Here is a 27991-nt window from a genome sequence, read left to right on the forward strand (position 1 = left end):
GGAAGGAGCTAGCAATTCGCTTAAAAATCGAGGTATGTTTGTGCAACTGATTGGTAGGGCCATTAAAGGCGAAAAGCAATTGAGGAATGTGGGTAGTCTCGTTTAGGGTAGAAGAATGGGAGTTACTTTGTGATAGTTTGTTAATAGTGTTGTCATTATTTGTAAATTCCGAATATTTGCGATTTTGCAGGGCAAACTCACTGCATAAATTTTCGCTGGAATTTGAATTATTTGCGTCTGATTTTATAAATCAATATAATTTTCCGCATTCAGCAAATAGCGTCTCGCATTGCGTTCAAAGGAGTCTAACTCAGCAACTATAAATTTATCTTCATAAGTCGAGATATAAACAGCTTTTTGCTGTGTTTCACGTGAAATGTAATCTACCAAACTCAAATTTGAACAAGAAAGATGATCGATCGAGAAATCAAAAGGTATTAGGCGATCAAACCAACAAGTAAGGCAACTATTATAAGATATTTTAGCTATTTTCTCTCTCATTATAGATAATAATGCTCTGTGATCCTTTATAAAAGTAAAAGGTTTACCGTAGAGATAGTATATGAAATATTCAATAGACCAAACTACACCCAATAACTCAAATTCATTAATACTATAACGTTCTTCGACAGAATTCAAGAAACGCGAGGTGAAAGCCACTACATGCCAGCCATCTGGAGTTCGCTGTTCTAATGCGCAACCTAAGCCTTTCCGAGATGCGTCGCATTTTATCCCGGAGAAAAATTTTTTTCTGTTGCTTCTGCAATTTACGCTTTAAATATATTAAAGTGTTGTTCTTGCTCATCATTCCCAACAAAGTTAAATTTTTTTAATAATGGTCAACAAGGGTGGCAAAGTTGTGATAAATTTGGTATGTATTTCCCTAAATGATGAACAGATCCCATAAGAGAGCGTAACTTTATTGGGTTAGTTGGTGATGACAGTTGTTGAACTGCGCCACTTTTATTCGATAATGGAGTTATGCCAAACTGTGTGATAGAATGACCGAGCCATTCAATTTGATCTTTTGCGAAATGACATTGGGCCAAATTTATGCGAAGATTTTCTTTATCGATTTTAATTGAACATTTTCTCACAAGAGCGAGATGATCTTCATTTCGACCTCTATAAACTATTAAAAAATCGTCCAAAAAACAGAATATATTGTTCAGACAGGCTAGCGTGCAATCTATAGCTTTCTGAAATTCTTCCGGCATATCCGTTAGCCCGTAGAAGCCTGTTCTGAAACAAAAAGTGCCTGTCATGTCGCCGCTGACAATATTGAAATTACAATGGCGGGCCGTATCAGAATGATGGTTAAGCTGGCTATTCTCATTGCACAATTGACAGTGTTTGAGAGATAGTATGAATTAGTAAATCGACATTCGGCATTTGATATCTGATCTCGTGAATTGCTTCATTTAGGATTTTTGACTCTAAAGCTATTTTGATTGAATGGTCTTTCTTGACCGTAATAACAATTGTGGAGACGAAAAATTGGTCAAAGCAATTTGATAGTTTTTTCAATATGTCCTTCATTTAGCAGTTTTTCGAGTTCAGTTTTTACTTTCGGTTGAAGGTGAATTGGTACTTATCTTTTCTTTTGGTAGATTACACAATAATTTTAATGAAATCCTGAGTTGAACGTGTGATATTTGGATTTTCGAATTCTCGAAAATATTTCTGGATATTCATTTGGTAGTGATTGTTTTGTCACACAAGGGGATTCAACTGTATTTACTTCATTTGTTGGACAAGGCTTTTTTATATTGTTATTCCAAGTTGGTCGAACAAATCACGTCCAGGATAGATCGAAAACTGTCCGCAACAACTGTTATTTTTGCTTTTTGGATTTTCCAATCATTACAACTTACTGGCGTTTTCAAAGTTCCTAAAGTGTCCTCTATATCATTTGAAAAAGACTTAAGTTCGAGTGGTTTTTTCTCTGACCATTGTGCTTGTATGCGGTTGAACATTATTTGATTGGCAAGTGAAAAATTTATAATGCTACATCTACTACCGGTATCGAGAAGCAAATGACAGTCTGTATTGCCAATTGTTATTGCCATGTTCTGCAGAGTGATTGAGGAATGTGGGTAGTCTTTTTTATGGTAGACGAATGAGAGTTATTTGGTGATAATTTATTAATAGTGTTGTCATTATTTGTAATTTCCGAATATTCGCGATTTTGCAGTGCAAATTCACTGCATAAATTTTCGCTGGAATTTGAATTATTTGCGTCTGATTTTATAAATCAGTATAATTTTCCGCATTCAGCAAATAGCGTTTCGCATTGCGTTTAATGGAGTCTAATTTAGCAACTATAAATTGTTCTTCATAAGTTGAGATATTAACGGCTTTTTGCCGTGTTTCACTTGATCTTTGATTTGAGTTATGCCAGACTGTGTGATACGATGACCAAGCCATTCAATTTGGTCTTTTGCGCAATGACATTTGGCCAAATTTATGCGAAGATTTTCATTATCGAGTTCAATTAAACAATTTCTCACAAGATCGAGATGATCTTCAATTTGACCTCTATAAACTATTAAAAAATCGTCCAAAAAACAGAATGTATTGTTCAGACCGGCCAGCGTGCAATTTATAGCTTTCTGAATTTCTTCCGGCATATCCGTTAGCCCGTAGAAGCCTGTTCTTAAGCAAAAAGAGCCTGTCATATCGCCGCTGACAATATTGAAATTACAATGGCGGGCCGAATCAGAAGGATGGTTAAGCTGGCTGTATGCGTACTGCAAGTTCAATGTTATAAAATAAGCCGTCTCTCTTTTGGTAGATTACACAATAAATTTTATGAAATGCTGATTTGAACGTGTGATGTTTGGATTTTCCAATTCTCGAAATTATTTCTGGAAATTTTTTGCTAGTGATTGTTTTTCATATTGTTATTCCAAGCTGTTCGAATAAATCACGTCCAGGATCGGTCGAAAACTGTCCGCAACCACTGTTATTTTTCTTTTTTGGATTTTCCACTCATTACAAATTACTGGCGTTTTCAAAGTTCCTAAGGTTTCCACTATATCATTGGAAAAAGATTTAAGTTCGAGTGGTTTTTTCTCTGACCATTGTGCTTGTATGCAGTTGAAAATTATTTGCTTGGCAAATGACATATCTATAATGGTACACCCACTACCGCAATTCGGAAGCAAATGACAGTCAGTATTGCAACTTCTTTTGTCATGTTTTGCAGGGCGATTTTGGTGGAATTAGGAGGTTCGACCATTGCAACGCAATTATCATCTGACGAATCGTATTCAAAATTATACTGTTCATTATAATTTATTAAAATCACGTTTTGACTCCCTGACTGTTCCGTAGTTTCTGATTTTCCTACGTTATTGATGCATGTACTTTGTTGAGAATTTTTAGAATTATTCAGTTTTTTTCGGAGATACCTGTGCATAGTGATTGGGAAAGCCACAATGATTACATTTTTTACGCAATACAGGGCGAAACTTGCAATGCGTTGATGTCCAATTTCGTCCACATCCTCTACATAGGCCAGTTGCTGCGCAGTTGAATTTTATTTATGCTTGACTGGTTCATTCGGGCATTTGCGCCGCGAAATCGACTGAATTTTGTATTGGTTTAATTGCGTTGCCAATGTTGTTGTTGGACGATATTCTTTGCTGGTTTTGATGGCCCATCTCCAGGTTGACTGCAATATTTAGGACTCTTTCGGGTTCTGCTGTATCTCTGAGTAGTTCCCGTTGTATATCGTCATCAAGCATATTGGTGATGAAAATTTCCCTAATGATCACCTCCTCGCTGTTTTCGAAATTACAGTTTTCTGTCAGCTATTTGAGGACACTGTAAAATTGCTCTATCGTCTCGACCTGCTTTTGTTTTCTTGAGATAAAAAACAGAAACAGAGCGATCAAAAACGATGTTTCTAGGTTGCATGAAGGCTATTTCCACCATTTCCCAGAGTTTTAGAGTTGAAAGATCGTAAATATTGTCGTGTGGAATTTTCTGTGTAAAAAAACGTCGTCCTTCTGTTCCAATGCTGAGGTAGAGAAGGGAGACACACTTCTGGTCAAACAATGTGCACGGTATTTCGCCACACAGGATGCTTGATTCCGTGTTTTTCTCACATTTCAATTCCCATTGAAGTTTCAACTGATTATTTAATATGAATTTGACGATCTCTCTCTGTATGTTCGGTTGCGTCCTCAATAGCCATATCAAATTTTGATTCGGGCGGCAGTCGAACTTGAGTCGGCTTTGTTTTTAGCAAGGCATTTGGCGTTATGTTTTCTCCTGCGAGAATTGCTAACTTCACCTGGATTCGCCATTTCTCCCATCGTATTGGTGGATCTGATGTAGCTCGTTCCCAAAAGTGTTCAATTGAAAGTGGTATTGCGCGATTCGCAAACTGACTGCGCCATGTCATACATATTTCGAAAGCTGTATTAGTTTGATGATTTGCTGGGCGATTTGTCAAACATGCTTGTTCCAATTTTCTTGTGCAATTCCTACTTAATTTTGTTAGCGGAAATAATTCTATTGGCGTACCAGTTTTCGGTGGTATTCGCTCTGCGAATATAGATTTTACTCCTAGACTAGTGATTCGCTTAGCGAATATCAAATCTAAACAGCTCGATTAGATTGAGCGTTTTGCGAAGCGAAAATTGGAGGAAAGAAAGTCAACTGAAAACTGGATTAAGATTAGCAAGAATGAATATCAGAGTTTATCTTAAATTTTGTAATCAATTTGATCATGCAACATTTACAACTACAGAAGGAAATTGACGGTAAAACAGTTTGGTAGAAAACATGAACAGACAATGTATCATAACTCTGAGTAAACAAATTGAAAAAGCATGAACAACGAGATTTGATCTTTCAAAATGGGGATGAATAAATTTAACAATGGAAATGAACAAGAAAATGAACTAAACTAAAATTAAATAAGATTAATGAATTTAGCGCAGCAAATAATTCCATAAATTGTACATTTATACCACAGATAGAACGTAAAGTAGCAAGAAACTTCAAGCTTTGCAATATTAACATTTCAAACGTCTTAGGATTTTGTTTACAGAGCATATTGAAAGTCTAGGAAGGTTGAATGTAACTAATGACGCATTAAAAAAATCAAAAAGGGGTTCCAAGTTTTGGAATTGTTGAAAATCTCATCCGTGACTAGCATTTCGCAGTTTTTTTGTTAATGATTTGTGAGCTCTTTATGTCTTGACTGACCCAAGTTTTTCAAAGCTCAATTATTTCTCTACGGATCAACATGATTTATATGGATCAGCAGTGTCTTATTGTTTCAATCCTCAATTTTCTAATGAGAGCTCACTGTTTTTTGCTGAGTTGATTTTGATGTATTGATGTCATTGAAACCAAAAAACTTGATGTTTTTAAAAACATCTGAAAATTCTTTGTCATTACTTGAAGACATATTCGCAAATTCTGTCCATTTTGTTCAAATTTTTTAAAATTTTTTGCCGTTAGATCGCTTACATTACCTTTAATCAACCCTTAAAAGGAAAATTATACACTCAATGCTTTTCCAAATTTTATGGAAAACTTTGGAGCCATTCAAAACTGCCGGTGTAAAAAAAATTATTAAAGACTTAAAAATGTTGAGAAATAAATTGTTGATGGAATTTTTTTTGATGAAATGAAAGTTGTTGTTTATTGAAAAACCTGCAGCTATATAGATTTATTAATGGGGCTATTGCGGCTGAGCTTAACAACTCAGAAATCAAATTGAATAGCGCTTCAAGGCCATTTCAAGCCTTAAAGCTAGAATAGCATGACAAGCGAAATTTAATGCTACATTCTATCGAAGCCAAACGGATTTGTTCACGTTGTTCAACATTTATATTTAGCAACTTTTATTAGTACGTAATCGTCATATATGAAGTGAAACAGAAACTCAAACTTTAATTACGCAATTATTGCCACGTATTCAAGTGTTCACAATCGCACAAATTTAGCTCAAACGGAGCAAGAGATACCCAACTTGGTAAGCCAGATTCGATGAATTTTGCGATTTTCATACTAATTCACAGAGTGCGGGGCACCGTATAAGGTATCCCGAACCCCAACTTCAGTGCATTCAGAGAATCTTACGACATAGTAATCTACAACCAATCAGAGATGCAATTTTGACATGTAAATCCACGTGACTAGCAGTATAAATAGAGCTTGAAAAACTACCAAAAATCAGTTGAAATTTGCAATTTGGTTATATTAAACTGACATACAGTGCGTATTGAAGCACACTTTCTTGAGCGGTAAATTACTTGTTATCGTGTCTTGTTTCTGTAAATCATATTAGTGATTGTACAGTTTTAACTTTACTTTGACTTTTGAAAAGAGAATTGACTTTGATATTCTCAAAACTTTCTTTCTGAGGAACAAAGTTCCTAAGTAAGAGAAACTTTGTGCAAAGCATAAAGGCATTTTCTCTTACTGGCTTTAACGAAGCCTAGCATAGTTTCGATATTAGTGGTTATTGAAGCCAATTGAGAAACAGAAAGTTGTTTATTAAATTGAATCAGATTTATAATATCTGAGTTGCTTTAAAAGCGCCCCCCTTAACGAGGAGGTTCGCTACAAATTTGCATTTTGGTTGACAGTTATTTGAAGTCATCCTTAACAAATCGTTAGGAACCGAATTTGCAATTTCGATTTATAAGTTGGGTTATTAACCAAAACTCAACAAAAAATTTGATTGTTTCATTTTGAATTATTTTGTTATTCTGAGAAAAACAATTTTGTTATACAGCAAAGCTGAGCAGTTAGTTATCAGGACTAATTGAGCAACAAGTAATGCAACGGTAATCTACAGTATAGCGGATAATACAGTTCACAAAAGTTAACTGCAAAAACACAATATCCGGACAGATTTGAAACCGCTGAAACGAACTGGGCGGTGTAAAGTTTTCCTTGACTTTGATAGGAGAGCAGCCGTTACACTTGGTCCGCCGACCCGGACAGTGGAAGGCAAACTGCTGTCCAATCTGATGAAGAGAGTGCCGAAGGCACCCCCCAAAGAGAATCAAATAAATCAACAGCGCAACACCAGTGAGGCAGAGCGAAAGTTCCGAGTGCACTTCACAAATTACGTTGAAGAACTAACCTCGCTTAAAAGGAGCAAGCAAAGCAAAAGGCAATCAGGCAATCCCAACACAATCAGCAGAGAGGAGCTTCAACGCAACGCAACCCAAGCAATGAACGACAGCGAGACCAATAACAACTACCCAACGGACAGCCCAGCTGCTCAAACAGTGCAAAATGGAGCAACAGCAAGTGGCCAAGAGACGGAGAATGTTTCGGAAACATCTTCAGCAAAGCAAAGGCGCGAGTAAAGGATGAAGAAATTCGATATCGAATTCAAAACCAAGATGCGACTGGAACAAGCACGGTTCGAGCGGAGGAAGCTAGAGCTAGAAATGCAAATGAAGGAACTGGAAACCAAGCATCAACTGCTGGAGGAAGAGCGTGAGCTAGAGCGCAAAGTGAAGAGAACAGCATTAGAGAATGATGATGCTCGTTCCCAATCCACTGGTGCTCGAGACAAATCGCCTTTCAACTGGACCCCCAAGAAAAGAGATGTCTCTGACTGGGCCAGCAGAATCGACAACCTTCTAACACCAGACCGATCAACAGCTCGCTTCGAAGTAACCCCTGAAGTGAACAGGCAAAGTCACTTCTCACGATATCGCAGTTCGCGAGACCGATCCTCAAGCGTTGAAGACCGAGACGTTTCCCCCCGAGCTGGTCTATTACGATACAACACTGGCTATTCAGGTAGTAGTAGCCTACCAAAGCTGAAGTTGAACAACTTCGACGGGAACCCTCTCGAATGGCCGGAGTGGTCTAGTATGTTCATTGCTACAGTGGATCAACGACCAATACCAGACTCAGAGAAGATGAGCCATCTGAAGACTCTACTGACAGGCAAGGCAAGGTCAGCAATCTCTGGAATGGGCTATTCTGGACAGTTCTATGGTGCTGCATGGAGCATTCTGGAGAGGAAATTTGGAAGGCCTCATGTGATCATTGATGCACAACTGGAGAGTCTTCGCAAAGCAAGTCAGGTGAAACCACACGACTCAACAGGTCTGATCAGTTTCTCAGTTATTGTTTCGAACTTTGTGAATGTGCTCAAAGAGTACAAGCAGATTGGTGATCTGCAATCAAGCTCGACATTGTATATGGCAGTAGATAAACTACCCCAAGTTCTCAAAGAGAAGTGGTGGTTCTATGTTGATGATAAAGATGAAGATTGGCCTGATCTGATTATGTTTGAAAAGTGGCTATCTAGGATAGCATTCGTGCACGAAGGGTTTTCAGCTTTCAAGGGAGAGCGAAGAGAAGAAGACCGAAGAAGCACAAATAGAGACAAACGGTTCTCGAAAACGTCGAACTTCAGTGCAAGTTCCAACGTGAAAGAAACGAAGCAAACGCAAAGTGATCACTGTCCGCTAGCTGATGGCACTCATAAAATATGGAACTGCCCACTATTCAGGAACATGAGTGTGAATGATCGGTACGCAGCAGTGAGAAAGCAACGCTTATGTTACGGATGTCTAGGCAAAGGACATGCAATCAAAGATTGTAAAGTCAATGCGTGCGGCATCAATGGATGCATCAAGAAGCACAACCGATTGCTACACTCAGAAAACCAAATGGACGAGGGCAATCATGCAGTCAACGTAAGCGCAGCAACAATCAACCAGAGTAACGAAGTTACTAGCTTTCTTCAGATAGTTCCTGTCTCAATACAGAGCGGTGGCAACAGGCTGAACACATATGCTTTCCTCGATAGTGGATCAACGGTTTCATTCATCGATCAAAGTGTGCAAGAGAAGTTACGGGCCCAAGGCACCGATGTGACGCTCAACATAGCTGGCATACACGGAACGAAGGATCTGAAGACAGAAAAGGTTCCTCTCAAAATAAAGGGACTACATTCAAAGGTGCATTCAATCGAAGCGTTTGCACACCCGTCAATCTCCTTGGGAAACACAAACTACAACTACAACAAGCTGAAGCAAAGCTTCAACCACTTGACTGTTTTACCCAACAAAAGCTTCAACTTGATGGAAGTTGGCATCATCCTTGGTCAAGATGCTTATGAGCTACAACGCCCATTGGACTATAAGATAGGAACACGAAGTGAACCTTTCGCCGTTCTAACAGAGCTAGGATGGGTAGTCAGTGGACCCATGACGGGCAAAAGAAGACAAAATGTTTGTCATTTCGCCTTCACTGAAGATGTGAAAGTGGCTGAGAATATCCAAACCTGGTGGGACATAGAAACCTATGCTTCCAAAATCAACGTCGTCAGTCAGTCAAAGAAGGAACTGCAGGCACAAAAGATGCTAGAGAGTACGACAAAGTTCACAGGCGAGCGGTACGAAGTGGGAATGCTGTGGAGTGAACCAGAGCCAAACCTACCGAACAACTACAGCTCAGCCCTGGGTCAGCTTTACTCACTGGAGCGAAGATTCCAAAGGGACCCAAACTTGAAGGGTTTGTATCAACAATCAATAGATACAGATGTAGAAAAAGGATTCGTAAAGATATTGGACGAGTCCGAAGTGAAAGGCACCTTCGGGAAATAATGGTATTTGCCACACCATCCAGTGCTAAACCCGAACAAGCCTGGCAAAGTAAGACGTGTTTGCAATGCCGCATCCAAGTACAAAGAAGTATGCCTGAATGATAAGCTACTAGCAGGACCTGATCTGCTACACGGCTTGATCGGAACAATATTCAGATTCCGCGAAGGACCAATAGCCCTGACAGCTGACATCGAATCGATGTTTCTACAAGTGCAAGTTCCCGAACAGGATAGAAGTTGCTTGAGATTCTTATGGCGTCCAAGAACTAACGAACCTGTTCAGATATACGAATATCACCGTCACGTATTCGGAGCTAAGAGTTCTCCAACTTGTGCAAACTATGCTCTCAAGCGAGTGGGACTGGACAACGAAAAAGAGTATCCAATAGCAACCAAGGCAATACAAAACAACTTCTACATGGACGATTTCATCAAATCGGTAGAAACCCCTGAAGAAGCAATTCAAGTCTTCAATCAGCTACAACCTCTTCTCTCACAACACGGATTCGAGCTGAAGAAGCGGATAAGCAACAACGATGAGGTTACCGAAGCAATCCCAGAGGACTTGAAGTCAATCAGCAACACAAAGCAAGTCGAAGTGGAACCCAGTACGGAGGGATCTTCAGTGCTAGGACTACAATGGACCGTTACTGATGACAGTCTTCAAGTATGCAGAGGTACAAACAAGGAAGTTGAAGCACCTATAACCCAGAGGAAGATTCTGTCACTGGTATCTTCAGTATTCGACCCGATCGGATTGTTTGCTCCGTTCAGTGTTCACATGAGACGACTTCTGAAAGGCATCTGGACTAAGAATGGACAACATTGGGACAACGAAGTGGAGCCTAGTGAAGAAGAAGAATTCCTGAGATGGAAAGAACAACTTCCAATAGTGGCTGAAACAAGCATCGATAGAAGATACTTCAACAGAGAGAGGGATAAAACTGAGCTTCATGTGTTTGCTGACGCATCTGAAGACACGATGTGTGCAGTGGCCTATCTACGTTCACAACCAAAGGAATACTCAGCTGACTTAGCATTTGTCATTGGAAAATGCAGAGTGGCACCGATGAGGCATCTTTCAATACCACGATTGGAATTGCAAGCGGCAGTCATGGCAGTGAGGTTGAAAGAACAGATAGTCAAGGAACATGAAATGAGGATAAATAGTTGCAGTATTTGGTCAGACTCAACTACGGTATTGCAGTGGATACACAGTTCCCATCGCAAACAACAAGTGTTTGTGGCCAATCGAGTAGCTGAGATACTAGACACAACTGATGTTTCACAGTGGAAACATGTGAGCGGTATCAACAACCCAGCTGACATTGGCACGAGAGCAATCAACATTGAAGAACTCAAGAGAAGTGAGTGGCTCACTGGGCCGGCCTGGTTGAAACGACCAGAAAGCGAGTGGCCAGAGCAAGTGAACCTAATCTTTGCGTCAGATGAAGAGAATATACCCTCATCAGTATTCATGATACAGGCTGAAGAGAAGAAAGCTGTTATCCAGTGGGAACGATTCAGTAACTTCAACAGACTAGTAAATGCAGTGGCATACGTACAGCGAGCATTGAACAAACATAAACCAGCAACACTCGTAGTCAGCATTGAAGAAAGAGAAAAAGCAAAAGCAACAATCTTCAAGTTACTACAGCGAGAACAGTTTGGTGAAGAGATGAAATCTCTCAAAGCTGAAAAGGAAATTCCAAACGGCAGCAAAATCTTACAATTCTCACCCTTCCTAGATGAAGAAGGACTTATTCGAGCCAAAGGCAGAATAGGCAAAAGTCAGTTGGACTTCAATGCAAAGCATCCAATTTTGCTATATTGGAAACATCACGCGGTTGAATTATTCTTGCGAAACGAGCACAAGGACGATCAACACGAAGGCACTGAGCATGTAAGAAACATTGTTCAGCAGAAGATGTGGATCCTAGGCATACGGAACGCCTTAAGATCAATCAAGAATAAGTGCGTTACCTGCAGAAAGGGCAGAGCACAAACAATAGCACCAGTAATGGCAGACCTACCCGAAGAGCGGTTAGATGCTTCAACAGCCTTTGCCAATGTTGGAGTTGACTACTTTGGCCCTTTCATTGTGAAGATTGGGCGAAGGAACGAAAAGCGATGGTGTTGTCTCTTTACATGTCTAACTATGAGAGCGGTGCACATAGAAGTGGTACCCAAGTTGGACACAGATAGTTGTCTCAATGCAATAATGAGATTTACTGCGCGAAGAGGCAAACCAAGTACAATCATCAGTGACAACGGGACAAACTTCGTTGGAGCTGAAAGAGAGTTTGCAGAGTACGTTGCGGCATGGAACAAAGAAGGGATCGAAGAACATCTAACTCAACGAGGGATCAGATGGAAGTTCAACCCACCCGCAGCACCTCACTTTGGAGGAGTATGGGAGCGGTTGGTGAGAAGTTGCAAGAAAGCAATGTATGCAGTATTGGGGAACAGATCAATCACCGAGGACCTTCTTTCAACAACGATGTGTATTGTTGAGCAGACTTTGAACTCGAGACCTTTGACTCCAGTCAGTTCAGATGTTAATGACTTAGAAGCATTGACTCCCAATCACTTCTTGCTTGGCAACAAGAACGTTTGCTTACCCTATCTACCATGCGCAGAAGAATTTGTCGATCATCGAAAGCTCTTTCGACACACTCAAGCCTATGCAAATCTCATATGGGACAGATTTCGTAAAGAATATCTGCCAACTCTGAATAACCGGCAAAAATGGCGATCTACGGCGAAGGAAACCCTCAAAGAAGGCGATCTCGTTTGGTTGATCGAAGACAGCGATAAGCGTGGATATTACAACCTAGGTCGAGTTACGGAGACCATCGATGGGTCTGACGGTGTGATTCGATCAGCTATTGTTCGAACGAACGACGGAGTATACAAGAGACCTGTAGTGAAGCTCGCCCCAGTACTACCTGGAAAAGATGTTTTCGCGATGGAAAACAGGGCCGGCGATATTGCGGCTGAGCTTAACAACTCAGAAATCAAATTGAATAGCGCTTCAAGGCCATTTCAAGCCTTAAAGCTAGAATAGCGTGACAAGCGAAATTTAATGCTACATTCTATCGAAGCCAAACGGATTTGTTCACGTTGTTCAACATTTATATTTAGCAACTTTTATTAGTACGTAATCGTCATATATGAAGTGAAACAGAAACTCAAACTTTAATTACGCAATTATTGCCACGTATTCAAGTGTTCACAATCGCACAAATTTAGCTCAAACGGAGCAAGAGATACCCAACTTGGTAAGCCAGATTCGATGAATTTTGCGATTTTCATACTAATTCACAGAGTGCGGGGCACCGTATAAGGTATCCCGAACCCCAACTTCAGTGCATTCAGAGAATCTTACGACATAGTAATCTACAACCAATCAGAGATGCAATTTTGACATGTAAATCCACGTGACTAGCAGTATAAATAGAGCTTGAAAAACTACCAAAAATCAGTTGAAATTTGCAATTTGGTTATATTAAACTGACATACAGTGCGTATTGAAGCACACTTTCTTGAGCGGTAAATTACTTGTTATCGTGTCTTGTTTCTGTAAATCATATTAGTGATTGTACAGTTTTAACTTTACTTTGACTTTTGAAAAGAGAATTGACTTTGATATTCTCAAAACTTTCTTTCTGAGGAACAAAGTTCCTAAGTAAGAGAAACTTTGTGCAAAGCATAAAGGCATTTTCTCTTACTGGCTTTAACGAAGCCTAGCATAGTTTCGATATTAGTGGTTATTGAAGCCAATTGAGAAACAGAAAGTTGTTTATTAAATTGAATCAGATTTATAATATCTGAGTTGCTTTAAAAGCGCCCCCCTTAACGAGGAGGTTCGCTACAAATTTGAATTTTGGTTGACAGTTATTTGAAGTCATCCTTAACAAATCGTTAGGAACCGAATTTGCAATTTCGATTTATAAGTTGGGTTATTAACCAAAACTCAACAAAAAATTTGATTGTTTCATTTTGAATTATTTTGTTATTCTGAGAAAAACAAGTTTGTTATACAGCAAAGCTGAGCAGTTAGTTATCAGGACTAATTGAGCAACAAGTAATGCAACGGTAATCTACAGTATAGCGGATAATACAGTTCACAAAAGTTAACTGCAAAAACACAATATCCGGACAGATTTGAAACCGCTGAAACGAACTGGGCGGTGTAAAGTTTTCCTTGACTTTGATAGGAGAGCAGCCGTTACAGGGGCCTTTGGACCAGAAAAGCACCTGTTTTTTATCAATAGGAATATTTGACTTTAGTATAGTTAACTGTGGATTTCAATGGATTTCGCCTTGGAAAAGTACATTGTATATCGACGGCACCAAGACTTTGTTTTTGAGAAAAAAAAGCCCTCACTGCTCGAAGATCCTGCAAGTCTCAATCCATTAATTAAAATGATTCGAAAAGTATGCATAAAGCAACCAATTATATACAAATAGAGTAAAACTGAACACTGCAACTTCTCATCAGCAATAATTGAAAAACTTGCAGGTGAATGAAAATTATTTACGAGCACCTATTCCGCGTCTTTTAAGAGAAATTTCCAGACGTACTAAGCAACTTTATAAAAACTATTAAAATATGTTTTTCTAAACTTTAAAAAGAAAATTCTAATCTAGCTCAATTTTGCGTAAATTGAAAAAGGGTATGGCAAACATACAACTGTTTCCAAAGCAAAGCCACGCTTTTTGAGCTGCTCTAAAAACATTCTCAAGGAAAAAATTTGTAAAAACAACTCTTGGCAAACTGTAAAACTGTGAAGATAACGTTTCGGTCTTCCCTTTTGACAAATTTTTGCTCATGAAAAATAATTGCTTGATGTTCACAATTTTTAGTTAAGTGAAAAATTTGTGAAAATTAGTTGTGTTCTTATTTTGCTAGGAAAGAAAAACGTTTCAAACAATATCTTCGTTTCATAAATGGGTTAGTTTCATAAAGATGCTATTTACTTTTCTCTAGGAATACAAAAATATAAGTTTTTTTCACTATGAAAAGAATAAATACCTAGAGGAGCTATATCACTTTTGCCCTAAAGTGGACATATTGGCTCAAAAAAACTTTCACCAGTGAAATTATTTTTTAAGTTGACATTTTACAGCTCATTCAGCGCCCTTTTTTACAGAAGCACGGAAACTAGGTTTTGTTAAATGATAATTTACTGTTTTCATATTGCAATTCGATAAGTTAATAAGAATGGGGCACATTTTAAACAAAAGACGCAGTAAATCAAAAACTCGCCATATGTGAGTTTTCTTTACATAAATAGCTTTTTACTTTCAAGTGGATGGTTTAATCTGGTGGGAGATATATGTTGAGGAAAAACTTGAACTAGATTCCGGTATATTGATTTTTTGTTCCTTTTTGTGAAATTGCTTTAGTTGTGTCGCGTTGGAGCTTTGTTTTTAGATGCGCTTTACCGAACCACTTTCCGCTTCTTTGCTTTTTAACATTTATCGATTTTGGACATCCAACTGCACTTTCAAAGACTTAGATTTAAGTGTATAAATTTTTTAGTTGAATTGACTATGAAGCCTTGACTCATTGTCACCTGCCGCCATTGAACTAGATTATTCAATTTTTTTTCGTAAAACAGTTTTCTTCGCGTCCACACGTAAGCGTTGTTTCGACAATTAATTTCGACATTTAGGTCTCAACCTGTCAATTCGACTTCCGGAAGTCATCAAAAATAGATTCCATATTCCTATAGTTTCGATGCCCCGAGAGCTTTTATTTTTCTTCCCTGAACAAAATTTAAAAAATCAGAATAACAAAATAAAAATAATTATTTAGTTGCAAATACGTTCTAAGGCGGACTCCAGGAGAGCTCCTATTCCATCCCTAAGGCTGACTTATATGCTTAGAACTGTAAAACAGAAATTTAGAGAGTCGTCAGTTGGGAAATCTGAGTGAATCATGAATCATGGTCGGTTGAGTAGAGTGATGTGACGCAAAGGTGACAACTGAGATAAATAATGCTAAATTTATTTCAGAGATCAAGGGAAGGAAATATCTTAGCTATGTGTATTTGCATCGAGACAAAATCGATATCTTTCAATGAAAGCACTATTAGGCCATGAAGGTCTGTTTTCAAGTGTCTTAAGCGGAAGAGAAATTGCTGTGGTAGTCGCTGATAAGAAAAGCAGTAAAAATTACCGTTCTCACAAAAACACAGAATTCTTTGAATTTTAAAGTCAAAATTGGGGTTTTAATTTGTAAACTTAGATAGTAACTCACAATTGTCTAAGGTTTGATTTGGAACAATTTTTTATTTACAAAGTTTGAAAAATATACTTGTAAGCAGTTTAGCACCTGCCTGATTTTAGGTCTTAGAGAAAACAAGTCATATTTGTTTTTGAGTACACAAAGTCTTCTAGATCTCGTTCAATTATTCGTAATGTTTACAAAGTCAACTTCGGAAATCAATTTTTTAGACTTGAAACTGAGTTTTCGCTCCTTATTATATTTGTTGCTGTCTTCAAAATTTCATATGTGTAGCTCTGATACATTGTAAATGAGTACCTTTCTCCTGCTTGTTTCTATGGATTCGTACTTCCTTTTGAAGGTCAATATTCTTGCGACTCTGTTTATCATCATGTTCAATGGTTTGAGATTTTTGTACTTTGCACATCCATATAATAGATTTCCATAGTGAGCGACTGGCTGCACATATGTTTTATAAACTGTTATAAGCTGCCTTGTGCTTAAACATTTTATCAATCCGGAGAATAAGGATCCAAAGATTATTAATTTTTTTCACACGGACACAGCATACTGTTGGAAACTAAGATCTTTGTCAAGTAGGATACCAAGATACCAAGATACCAAGATTGTTTCCCACTTTCTTTTAATTGGCAAGTTTTGTCAACAGGAAGATATGTGTCGACGGAGTCGCACGTGTACTATATAAGAGATGTCTTTTTTCAATTGAGAACTTTTGAAGCCGTTTTTGCTTTAATTTTGTGATTTCTGTTCAATCAGTCCTGTTTCTTGACTGAAGCAATTGAAAAATTGGAAAAGATGTAAGTATAATCAGATAGATATGAAGAAGACCGAAATATTTAAACAGTTTTTCCGTTGAATTAGACGAAATACTTTGCACGTAATAGTAGAATTTGAAAATGATTGATACAGCGAAATCAAGTTGCTTTGATGATCGACGAAATGGGATTCTTCATAGGTGATAGCATGAAGGAATATTTACCTAACTTCAGATGCTGCTGGATATCTTCTACTGGAATTGGAGCTGCAACTGGTTTGTTTAGAGAATTCGATAAACTCCCCGCTTATTTTAAGCATGAGAATTTGAACATACTCTTTCGAAGTGCAAGTCACATCAGCACTATAACAAGCAAATACATCGAGAAGCAGAGAATTGGACTTCCGTTCCCCGTGGAACCTGTGAAAGTTCCTGGATGCTTCACGGCTGAACAGCGAAAGGTGTCCGTTTGGTACACACGGAATGTCTTTGAATATTTGTTCAATGGGCGCTATGTTTTCCTTGGAGACAATTTTTCCAGTAGATTAGTTGTTATTTTATCGTCTGGCGCCTTCCCTGCAGAATACAAAATTGATCAACTGAAATCAAAATGGAAGGCAACTGAAGTTGTTCTCTGTACATCCTCATTGTACGAAATTTCAGGTTCAGAGTTTCAATCAGTTCTACTTGCAGTTGACAAATCATACCGTTATGTTGATTGGGATGATGTTATGATTAAAGTTACTGTGGCTATTTCAAGAGCCCAATATGAGGTAGGAATAGTCGTTAATGAAGATCTTTCCAAATTCAAAGAGATGCTTTCAACTTACCTGTCACCCGAGACTAATAGTTACTCAACATTGTTCCACCAGTTTCTGGATGAAAACGTCACGTTCACCAACTGGCTAGAGCCACAGGATTGTGATGTCAGACTGGCATTGACCTGGTGGAAACGTGAACTGGATAAACTGATGAACCAGTACTTAACGCAAATAATAATACGAAAACCCGTCACGATCCGACTTCAACTTACGGCTGCATTTCCTTCGCTCTTCAGATGGCCCTCTCCGATCAGCCCAGCGATACTCAATGAAGGTTGATTTTGTTTATTTTGAGAGTAAATATAAATGTTCATACTTCCAGGGTCGAAATGTCAACGCTCCAAAGTGCTGAAAAATGTATGTTGTGTGGTAATTGCGGTAAATGATAGTGAGAATTGCGGCTTTTAATGCTCAATGCGGTAAAAAAAATATGCCAAAAACCCTTTGCGGAAATTTTTTGTAACGTGCCGTTCTTTAGCTGTTAACCGCTTCAATAAAAAAATCAAAGTTTCACTGCTAACTCAGGTTGAGGTCCTCGTTTACGACGAAGAAGTTTTTTGAGCGCACACAGGAGGGTACGGTGCGTTCAAAAATACAATTTTTTAACGAGCAACAAAAACGCACCAGTACTTACCGTCGAGCCAAAGTCTGCCCCATAGACGAGACAAAAACTGTCCCATAGACGCACCAACTCTGCAACGTAGACGAGCCACATTCTTTTTATAGCACGCTCATTAAGTCAAAATGAATCTACAGCACAAGGGAGAAGGTCCCCAAAAGAGCAAAAAGGAAATAACGAGGCAAAGTGTGGATCAAAATTTGTTTTTGGTCTACCGGAGTCTTTTCATTACTTGAACGAGCCAAAGTCTGGATCATGAGCTTGTTTGGTCTTTCTGAGTCTTTTCAAAAATGTTACGAGCCAAAGTCTGTATCATATCGCATTATGGTCTTAACTGGTCTTTTCATGAGCGTTTTTGAACGAGCACATGAACGCACCAAAAATTTGAACGAGGCAATGTCTGGATGATAAGCATTATTGGTCTGCCAGGGTATTTTCAAAGCCAAAAATGGTCTGGATGGGTATTTTCATAGGGAGTTTTGAAGGAGGACCTCAACCTGGGAAGAACCGCTAACCTCAAAAAGATGACCGATTTAAATTTTTTCTTAAGTGGGTTTTATCTGATTTTAAGTAAAAGTTTACAATACTGAGTGGCAGTTAGCGTAGTGGCAGCATATGCGCCTGCCACTACGCATATGCGCCTGCCACTAGAAGTCAGCGGCTCAGATCTGCATGGTCTTTTTTGCTATAGTAAGAAGTGTCAAATTCACCGGCCCAATATCACGAAAATCACCGGTAAAAGGTGCAAGCATTTTACAATGAAAAAAAAATACTTTTACCGTTTTCCACAGCAATTCTTTCAACCGCATTATTTTTTGTGTAAAAGATTTTCCGGGTTACATATATACTGAACGATAGATATTTATTTGGTTGCCAATTATGTTGTAACTCCTTCAATTTACATTTTACTGCCTTTTAATGTTGAGATCCGGTCGTTCAATCTTTTGTTAAACCAGCAACAATTCTTTTAATTTAGGTAAACCTTATACTTTGTCTCATGAGTACTGCCCAAAATTGAATCAAACAATTTTTATAAACTCTATAGAGGAGGGTGCAAGTAATTTCTATCTAGCAAAATGGTTTTTAATAAATTGCTAATTGAAGTTAATTTTAAAAAATTGGTTTCAGTTTTTGCGCCATTTCTAAAATTTCTAATTGCCAATAGATTTTTTCGTTAATTGCTGCAACAATTAGGAATTATAAATAGTCGCAAAGCAATAAGGGTTAGCTATTGATCTCAACAATCCAAAACAAAGCCCGCAATCCGTAAAATTTGGATAAAAATGGGTGCCACATTTTTTTAAGGCTCACCTCTGTACAATTTTTAAATCTTTGCTATCAATATGAGATTCAATTTTGTTAAAAATTCAATTAAAGTCATATGATAAAAACGCCCTCCAAAGTGACTAAATGCTAAGAGTTTTCAGTCTCGTGTTGAAGTGAGACAAGGAAAATGAGGTCTTCTCTGCAGTTTCAGGTTTTTAGAGTTTTGTTTTTCGCGTGCAGTGATTGCAATTTCCTTACTTCGCTCGTAAATAGCACTAAAATTTCATTTTTTTTCCTCTAACAGTGCGTAGATATGAAACTGCTTTAATCGGTCAATTGGCAGCTAATGAATTTAAAATTTCGACATTTTTTTGATAATAAAAACGCAATAAAATGCTTTTCTGCGTTTTTTCGTACTACCAAACTAGTTTCATAATTGGAATTCATTTTTAATGTGCACTTTTGCCTAGGACAAACTATTCAATGTTTTCAGATAAAGGCTCATGGTTTTTATTGCGTAACCCTATGTGCGTTCATAAAATATTGAGTTTTTGTTGTGTTTGTTTTTGTAGTCTAACAATAAAGCTGCATTGGTATTCTTTGGAGGCACAACTTAACGTATAAAAAGAAATCAGTTGATAGTTAACGGTCTTGAAGACCTTAAGTTATGTTTTTTTTAAAATCTGTAGTGATTTTGAGTTATTCATGTTTTCATCATTATTTTTCGTCAATTTAAAATTTTGGTCCCAATTACGACCTGCCCAATTGTTTTATAGTGAAGAAAAGAATCTCTTTATTCATGAATAAAATTTTTTGAATGGGATTTTTCTTTACAACTGTTGTTACAGAAAAATGGTGAACATTGTCTTTTGCCACAATTGTTGGTTTTTGGTGTCTCAATAAAACAATTGATGTCAATATTGATGCATGGTTTTGATCCTATTAAGTGAAAACCTAGTTTGATTTAGTTTCTTCATTTTTAACTAATGTTCATCGCCCAAAGATCATTTTCGTCATTTAGAGGGGTTTTCTGTCTCATTTAGAGGCGTTTTATAGTGTTTTCAATCTGGCCCTCTCTTTAGGCTCGCGCGAAGACATTTTAGTGTCGTGTGAAGAAATGGAGTGTGTTGATGATGGAACAATTTGTGCTCTCAACCTTCTCTATTGGTGCATTGTTTCAGATGACAGCTGGGTAGAGATCTTGACTTTTGGGAATTTCGTCATAAACATAATTAGTAAATGAAATGAAATTGGCCCCTATGAAACTTCTAAAGCACATACATCAACTTAGTAATACAGGGATTTTAGCTGGACTGGAAAATCGATCCTCGTCCTCCAAAAACTCCAGATGCAAAATACTTTACAAATACGTGTCACTGTAATCTAAATATGATCAGAATCGGCAATCCAAATTAGTTCAAACAAAATCAAGCCAAAGATTACGTAAATAACCCGTGCTCGCAAAGTTTCCAAATGTTAACAGCGAAATTGAGATACCATCTATGTATCCTATTTTTCGCCAGCTATGTATCACGGATTTGCTCGATTTAAGTATCTCTTTCTCGCATGCAACGTAATTCGATTTCTCAATATACTCTGCATTTACGCCTACTTTATTGCGCGTTTTTGAGCATGTGAAAGTGGTTACAATAGCTTTATTAATTAATAGTTAGTGAATAAAAGTGAGGAAACACACGCAAACAGACACACAAACACGCGAACATCCGCACAAGCAAACACACCCACACATACACATACAAATACACACTCACACACACGCAAACACACGAGATTCCTTTAAGCACAAATAGATTCGTCCAGTCCCACATTAACATCGCGAGTTTTCAGAAAAAAAAATAAATTTTGTGGCGCTGAGACGTACACCAGTCACAAAATAGATTCGAGCAGTGTGGAAACCCTAGTGATCGATGAACTCAGAATCTTGCAAGAATCTTGCAAGCAATCTTGGAAGGGAATACATACTACTTGCACTCTGCTTGCAAGATTCTTGATGTTTTATGTCGCTCTTTTTTGTTACCATCACCGGATCAACACTTTTATTGTGACTCAAATTGGTTCTTTTTTCGTGTTAGATATCATTTCATTTATTTTTTATTGTATCAGCGAATAAAATATTGTTCAGAGTTGTAGTTGCAATCAAGTTGATTGCTATAACACGAACTTATCTGATGAATTGGTCAGCCCAGATCTCTACTAGGATGGAAGTTGCGCTACAAAAAACTGTATCGAACTACTTCGTAAACGCAATGTGCTGTCACATGAAATAAACAGAAAATACCCACAAGCGACTCTATTCGATATAATAGTTAGACTGTATTCTGGTCGATACAGAGCAGACAAGAAAATGGACATTCTACTAGGTTGCCGCGAGGTGAAATTGTCTACTCTCATAAGCAAGTTTAAAGACACGAATATATTCAAATGTAGCATGAGCAGTTCACCAACTTGTTTCTGCGTGTTGTTCTCTGATCCTGTCAGATGTGATTGGTTCTTCATGGAATATCTTGGCTTTGAAATTGAGGACAGTGAAGAGAGGAGAATTGACAAGTACCAACAGTGGGGAGGAGACGTACTCTTCACTCTTCTGGACAATTTATATATCCATTATGAGTCACTTCAGTTGGGTGTGGATGTGCTTCGGAGATACAATGTCCTACAATATGAACTAAGCCGGACTAAAGACGGAATGACACTTCTGCACTGGGCTCTCTTTAAATATCATCAGAACAAAGGTATATGAAAAGCTTCATGCACGCAGAAAAAGAAAAGTGTGTAGAAAGGTTTTTTTTGTTTATTATTGTCACTGCGACTCGAACGAAGATACTTAATCATAAAACTAAAGGTGCTAAGGAACCTGGTCGGCGCATTGTTTTTAGAAACAAAAAATGCGAATGGATTTTTAGCTCAAACTTTTGCCCACAAACCAAATTATCACAGGCTGCAAAATGTAAGCAAGTTTTGTATAGACGTAGCGCGAATCTTATGCCTCATTAGGAAGCATTCTTCTCATTTTAAGATTGCTGGATGATAATTAAAACTTCGCCACCGGTCATCGACGAAGATGCAAGAATGTTGCTTAGAAAGTTCGCGCTGACCTGGACGCTTATAGTAGAAATTTCTACTATAAATGTCCAGGAATATAATAGAAACGAAATTTAAATTCCAGGAAACTTGCAAACATAAATAGGGAAAATTAGATCAATTAGTACTAGATACGAAACAGCAAATTTCGTGATATTTTCTGGGCATTAATGTAAGACAAAATATTGATCAACTTATGATTGGCAATAAACATATGATCCTGATATCAAAATTAAGTACTGTGCATCACATTTGCATGACTAGGATTCACATATGCACCTTTCCGAATATTCAACTTTTGAATAAGTGCTGGTGCTGCTCTAGCCAGGGAATTCTTAGTGGACCTACAAAAGAGCAGTCTCCCTCAGATATAATATGGAGAAAACTGATATGTTGAAATATAAAGAGAACAGAGAAAAACTTTACTTTTTCATCTATACTTGCCTGCATCTATACTTTTTGGCCGTTCCTAAGAATTGATTTTAACTTTTTTTCCTCATGGTGACAAAAAGTTTATTTAAAAACATTCAAAGCTTTCAAATTCTTTTATGATACTCTAGTCTAATACCGACGGCTATCTTGCAAGATTCTTGCAAGATCTTGCAAGATAGCGGTCGGATATGCAAGAATCTTGCAATATAAGCGTCGATCTTGTAAGATTCGTGCAATATAGGCGTCGAATTCTTGCAAGATTCTTGCAAGATAAGCGTCTGATTTTTGCAGGGGTCTTGCAAGATAAGCGACAAATTCTTGCAATGCCCTTGCAAAATGGGCGTCCGGAAATCTAGTCATGGCTTGAACGCGAGCTTTTTTGGCTTCTTTGATGAATAAAGTCGGTGCATTACTGAGCTCCAGAAGGAGCGCACTTGACCTAGCTAGCCACCAAAGGGAAAAAAAGACCCTAAGAGTTATGACCAATGCGCAAAGGGGTCAAAACAAGAGCGGGGGTTATCGCGCTGCGCAAAAGATGTGACAAACAACGGCAGAAATGTAGCCTTGGCTTAAGCGTTGGCCTTTTTGGTTTCTTTGATGACCAGAGTCGGTGCATTACTATGCTTGAGAAGGAGCGCATCTGAGCTAGCTAGCCAACAAAGAAAAAATAGACACGAAAGAGCTAAGACTAATGCTTCAAGTGTTCACAAACAAAGGTGGGGGTTATCAAGCTGCGCGAAGAGGTCACAATCAAGATCGGGGGGTTACCGTGCTGAGGAAAGAAACAGACAAACATAACTGAACAACTAAATGCACAAGAAAGGGGGCACAGAGAAGGGTGGGGGTTCAAGCGAAGGAAAAACGACCAAGTGCAGAGCAAGCAAAACAGAAATGAACGAGCGGCAAAGCAAGCGAACGAAAAGTGACCGAGCACAGAGCGAGCGAAACAAAAACGAACGAGCGGGAAATTGAGCGAACAAAAAATTAGCGAGCGAAAAGCATGCGAAACAAAAACGAACGACCGTGAAAGCAAGCGAACAAGAACGAGCGAGTGCAATGCGAGCAAAACAGAAAAGAACGAGCGTTGAAGCGAGAAAATGATAAACGAGCGAGCGCAGGGCGAGCGAAACAAATACAAACGAGCGTGAAAGCAAACGAACGAAGAACGAATGAGCTCAAAGCGAGCGAAACCAAAACGAAAGAGCGAAATAAAATTTGCCCGAAAGGCAAACCTAGAGACCAAAAAGAGAAAAGGACAGAACAACGAAGGAACAAGTGCCCAGATAGCAACGAGGAGAAAGAGCGAGAGAGAGAGTGAGAGAGAGAGAGAGAGAGAGAGAGAGAGAGAGAGAGAGACAGAGAGAGATAGAGAGAGAGGGGGAGAAAGAGAGAGAGAGAGAGAGAGAGAGAGAGAGAAGCAGCGAGAGAAAAAAGAGCTAGTGAAAGCTCAACAAAAACAAACAAAAAACGAGCAGACACAAAACTGATCGGAATAACAAGGAGCAAGCGCAAAACGAGCCAAGAACAGGAGAGACAAAAGCCGAGCGATAGTAAATCGAATTTGCACGGAATGCATTCCTAGAAAGCAAAATGACTTGATCATAAAGCAAAGAAATGGAGATAGACAGAGAAAGGAAATGCGAGGGAGAGAGAGAGAAAGAGAAAGGAAAGGCGAGGAAGAGAGGGAGAGAGAGAGAGACAGAAGAGAGAGAGAGACAAAGGAAAGGCAAGGGAGAGAGAGAGAGAGAGAGAGAGAGAGAGAGAGAGAGAGAAAGGAAAGGCGAGGGAGAGGGAGAGTTGAGAGAGAGCGAGAAAGGAAGAAAAAGAAAGAGGGAGAGAGAAAGAATAAAGTGAGAGAGAAAACAGGATGAATAAAGCGGGGAGAGAGAGAGAGAGAGCGATGATTCAGAGTGAATAGATTCACAGAAAAGCCTTACTTACAGAAGAAACGTCGATTGAACCATTATATATCATAAGCTGGAAAGTACCGGATGCTTTTGAATGACCCTTTTTAGTGCCTGTCAATTCAAGCACACTTGTTGTGAACAGAATGAGCCATTGAACTCTCTTTGTGGAGACCAGTTCTCCAAATACGTTATCGACGGTAAAGTTCAGATAAAACTTTCCGTTTAGACTCAAGAAAAATCGTCTTCAGGTTTCTATATCTACTTTTTCCTAGCCTATTTTACAGTTCAAGATTTGTGTGGATAGAACAAAGACGAAGCTTTTAAACGGTCATTGGAAATTTTTTCTGGACAGGAGTTTTTCAGATATGTTGTTGAAGGCAGAAGTGATATGAATGTTTCTATTTTGAACAGAGAGTTCCCTTCGACGAACTGATTTCATAAGAGAAAAAGATCTTTGAATTAATAGGACTTTAAAGTTTCACTATTTTCTTGAACATTTTTTGACGTCTATCGTGCAAGATCTTGCAAGTTTATTGCAAGAGAGGCGTTCGGACGGAAGATAAGCGTCATTTGCAAGAATCTTGCAAGATTTTGCAAGATAAGCATCATTTGCAAAAATCTTGCAAGATCATGCAAGATAAGCGTCGGAGTTCGTCTAGAGTATGTCAATGCTTGCTGACCATTTACTACATTGAATGTCGACGAACAATCATGTATGTCACTATCAATTAATTTTAAAAATTGTCGTGTGAATTAACCTGGCAACAAACAAACCCCGGTTGAGGTGCCATCCGGAATTGGCTTCTGATCATACCAAGTCCAACGCACACGGTGTGTTCCCAGAGAAAGAGAGAGAGAAGGAGCGAGAGAAATAAGAGCTAGTGAAAGCTCAACAAGAACAAACAAAAGCGATCGCGCATAAAACGAGCAGGCACAAAAACGATCGAAATAACAACGAGCAAGCGCAAACCGAGCGAAGAACAGGAGAGCCAAAGTCCAACGGATAGCAAATCGAATTTGCACAAAGGTCATTCCTAGAAAGCAGAATGTCTTGACCATAAAGCAAAGAAATGGAGATAGACAGAGAAAGGAGAGGCGAGGGAGAGAGAGAGAGAGAGAGATAGAGAGAGAGAGTGAGAGAGAAGGGAAAGGCGAGGGAGAGAGAGAGAGAGAGAGAGTTGACAGAGGGCCAGAATGAAAGAAAAAAAGAGGTAGAGAAAGAAAGAATAAAGTGAGAGAGAAAACAGGAGCAAAAAAAACGGAGAGAGAGAGAGAGAGAAAGCGATGATTCAAAGTGGATAGATTCACAGAAAATTCTTACTTACAGAAAAAAAGTCCATTGAAACATTAAATATCATAAACTAGAAACTACTGTATGCTTTTGAGTGACCCTTTTTAGTGCCTGTCAACTTAATCACACTTGTTGTCAACAGAATGAGCTATTGAAACGATCATTGAACTATCTTTGTGGAAACGAGTCTTCCAAATACTTTATCGACGGTAAAGTTCAGATAAAACTTTCCGTTTAGATCCAAGAAAAATCGTCTTCAGGTTTCTATATCTACTTTTTCCTAGCCTATTTTACAGTTCAAGCTTTGTGTGGATAGAACAAAGACAAAGCATTTAAACGATCATTGGAATTTTTTTCTGGATAGGAGTTTTTCAAATATGTTGTTGAAAGCACAAGTTGACACGAAAGGTTTTATTTTGAACAGAGAGTTCCCTTCGACGATCTGAATTCATAAGAGAAAATGATCTTTGAACAAATAGGATTTTAAAGTTTCACTTTTTTCTTTTCTTGAACATTTTTTAATCATTTTTTGACGTCTATCTTGCAAGATCTTGCAAGTTTCTTTCAAGAGAGGCGTTTGGATCTTGCATCTTTCAATATAAGCGTCATTTGCAAGAATATTGCAAGATTTTGCAAGATAAGCCTCGGAGTTCGTCTAGGGTATGCCAAAAATACAGGGCCTGAGTTTTTGTTCGGGATGGGAATGGTGTTATCAGAGGTTACTTCCAGATGAGAATGGTTTGATCAGAGGTCACTTATGGATAGGAATGGTATGATCAGAGGTCACTTCCTTTTGAGAATGGTCTGATAAGAGGTCACTTTAGGTCTCTTTCGGTTATTTTGAAAACATTTTTCTTTCCAAGGAATGTCAGGCAGACCATTCTTATTGTTTTACAACCTACACATTACTGATAGTCTGGGATATTATTTCGATTTACTTCAAACATTTCATTGAGCCGATAAAATTTCTTTGTTTTCGAAAAATAATAAGCGAATATGTCAATATTTGCGAGTCAAATACAAATATTTTTTCCAAAGAACGTTAGGCAGACCATTTTTTTCGTTTTATAACCTAAAAACTCCGTAATTCTGGGATATCATTTTGGTTCACCTTAAACAACTCCTTGATGCGATCAAATTTTTTTGAAAAATATAATAAACGATGAGGTGGAAAAATTGGTCTGATCAGTTGCATTTTTGGTCTGGCGATAGTCTGATCAGAGGTCATCTGAAGTGCGCAATTATCGTTATGATGATCTGGATTTGATCTGGGCCATGTTTGCACAATCGTCTGGACAATGGTCTGGAGGTGGTCGGAAGATGTTTAGAAATTGGTCTGATCAGTTGCATTTTTGGTCTGGCGATAGTCCGGTCAGCGGTCATGTCAAGCGCACAATCGACTGGACGTTGATCTGCGTATAATCTGGGCCATGGTTTTCACAATCGTCGGGACAATTGTCTGATTTGGATCTGATCGGAGGTCATTTGCGTCTGGCGAGGTCTTATCAGAATGAGTTTCGACCGCACTTCGAGCGCACACGGTTTTTCGAGCGCACGTTAGTCTGATCAAAAGTTACTTTAGTCTAGAACGGTCTGATCAGAGCTGAATTTTGGATGGCACCTAAACCCGGGAAGTAAACATTCTAAGATCAAGTATTACTAAAAAATAATTTTTTAAAAAAATTGTAATAAAATGTTATTACTTTTTTTTCTGATCAAAGCACAGTCTATCTGTTAAGAATTATACAAATGATCTTCATATCAGTAGTTAGAAACAAATTTGTATGATAATTCAGAACGATATATGTTTTTCTTTAGGTTGTTGCTATACATGTATACAAGGTTTTTAATTTTTTTTATCTAGAATTGGTGTTCCGCACGAATATCTAAGGAAAAGGGAAGGCAAACCAGACCAATACAAAATGGAACTTCATTGCAG

At 38.4% G+C, this 27991-nt stretch overlaps 2 protein-coding genes across 2 annotated transcripts in view; both read left to right on the top strand.

Annotated features, from left to right (window-relative positions):
• LOC142335302 (putative protein-lysine deacylase ABHD14B) overlaps window positions 1–27991 on the top strand; it is a 568842-nt gene that overhangs the window by 408491 nt on the left and 132360 nt on the right. The window lies entirely within an intron of this gene.
• Window positions 1–27991, top strand: part of LOC142345761 (uncharacterized) — a 49645-nt gene that overhangs the window by 7124 nt on the left and 14530 nt on the right. Inside the window, exons 2-4 of the mRNA XM_075398073.1 lie at window positions 16770–17709; window positions 20403–20512; window positions 21539–22073. Coding sequence (XP_075254188.1) covers window positions 16770–17709; window positions 20403–20512; window positions 21539–22073 — 1585 coding nt within the window. The remainder of the gene's footprint in view (window positions 1–16769; window positions 17710–20402; window positions 20513–21538; window positions 22074–27991) is intronic.

The sequence above is a fragment of the Convolutriloba macropyga genome, chromosome 1 (assembly GCF_964194025.1).
Source record: "Convolutriloba macropyga chromosome 1, txConMacr16.3, whole genome shotgun sequence".
In the NCBI taxonomy this organism is placed as follows: domain Eukaryota; kingdom Metazoa; phylum Xenacoelomorpha; order Acoela; family Convolutidae; genus Convolutriloba; species Convolutriloba macropyga.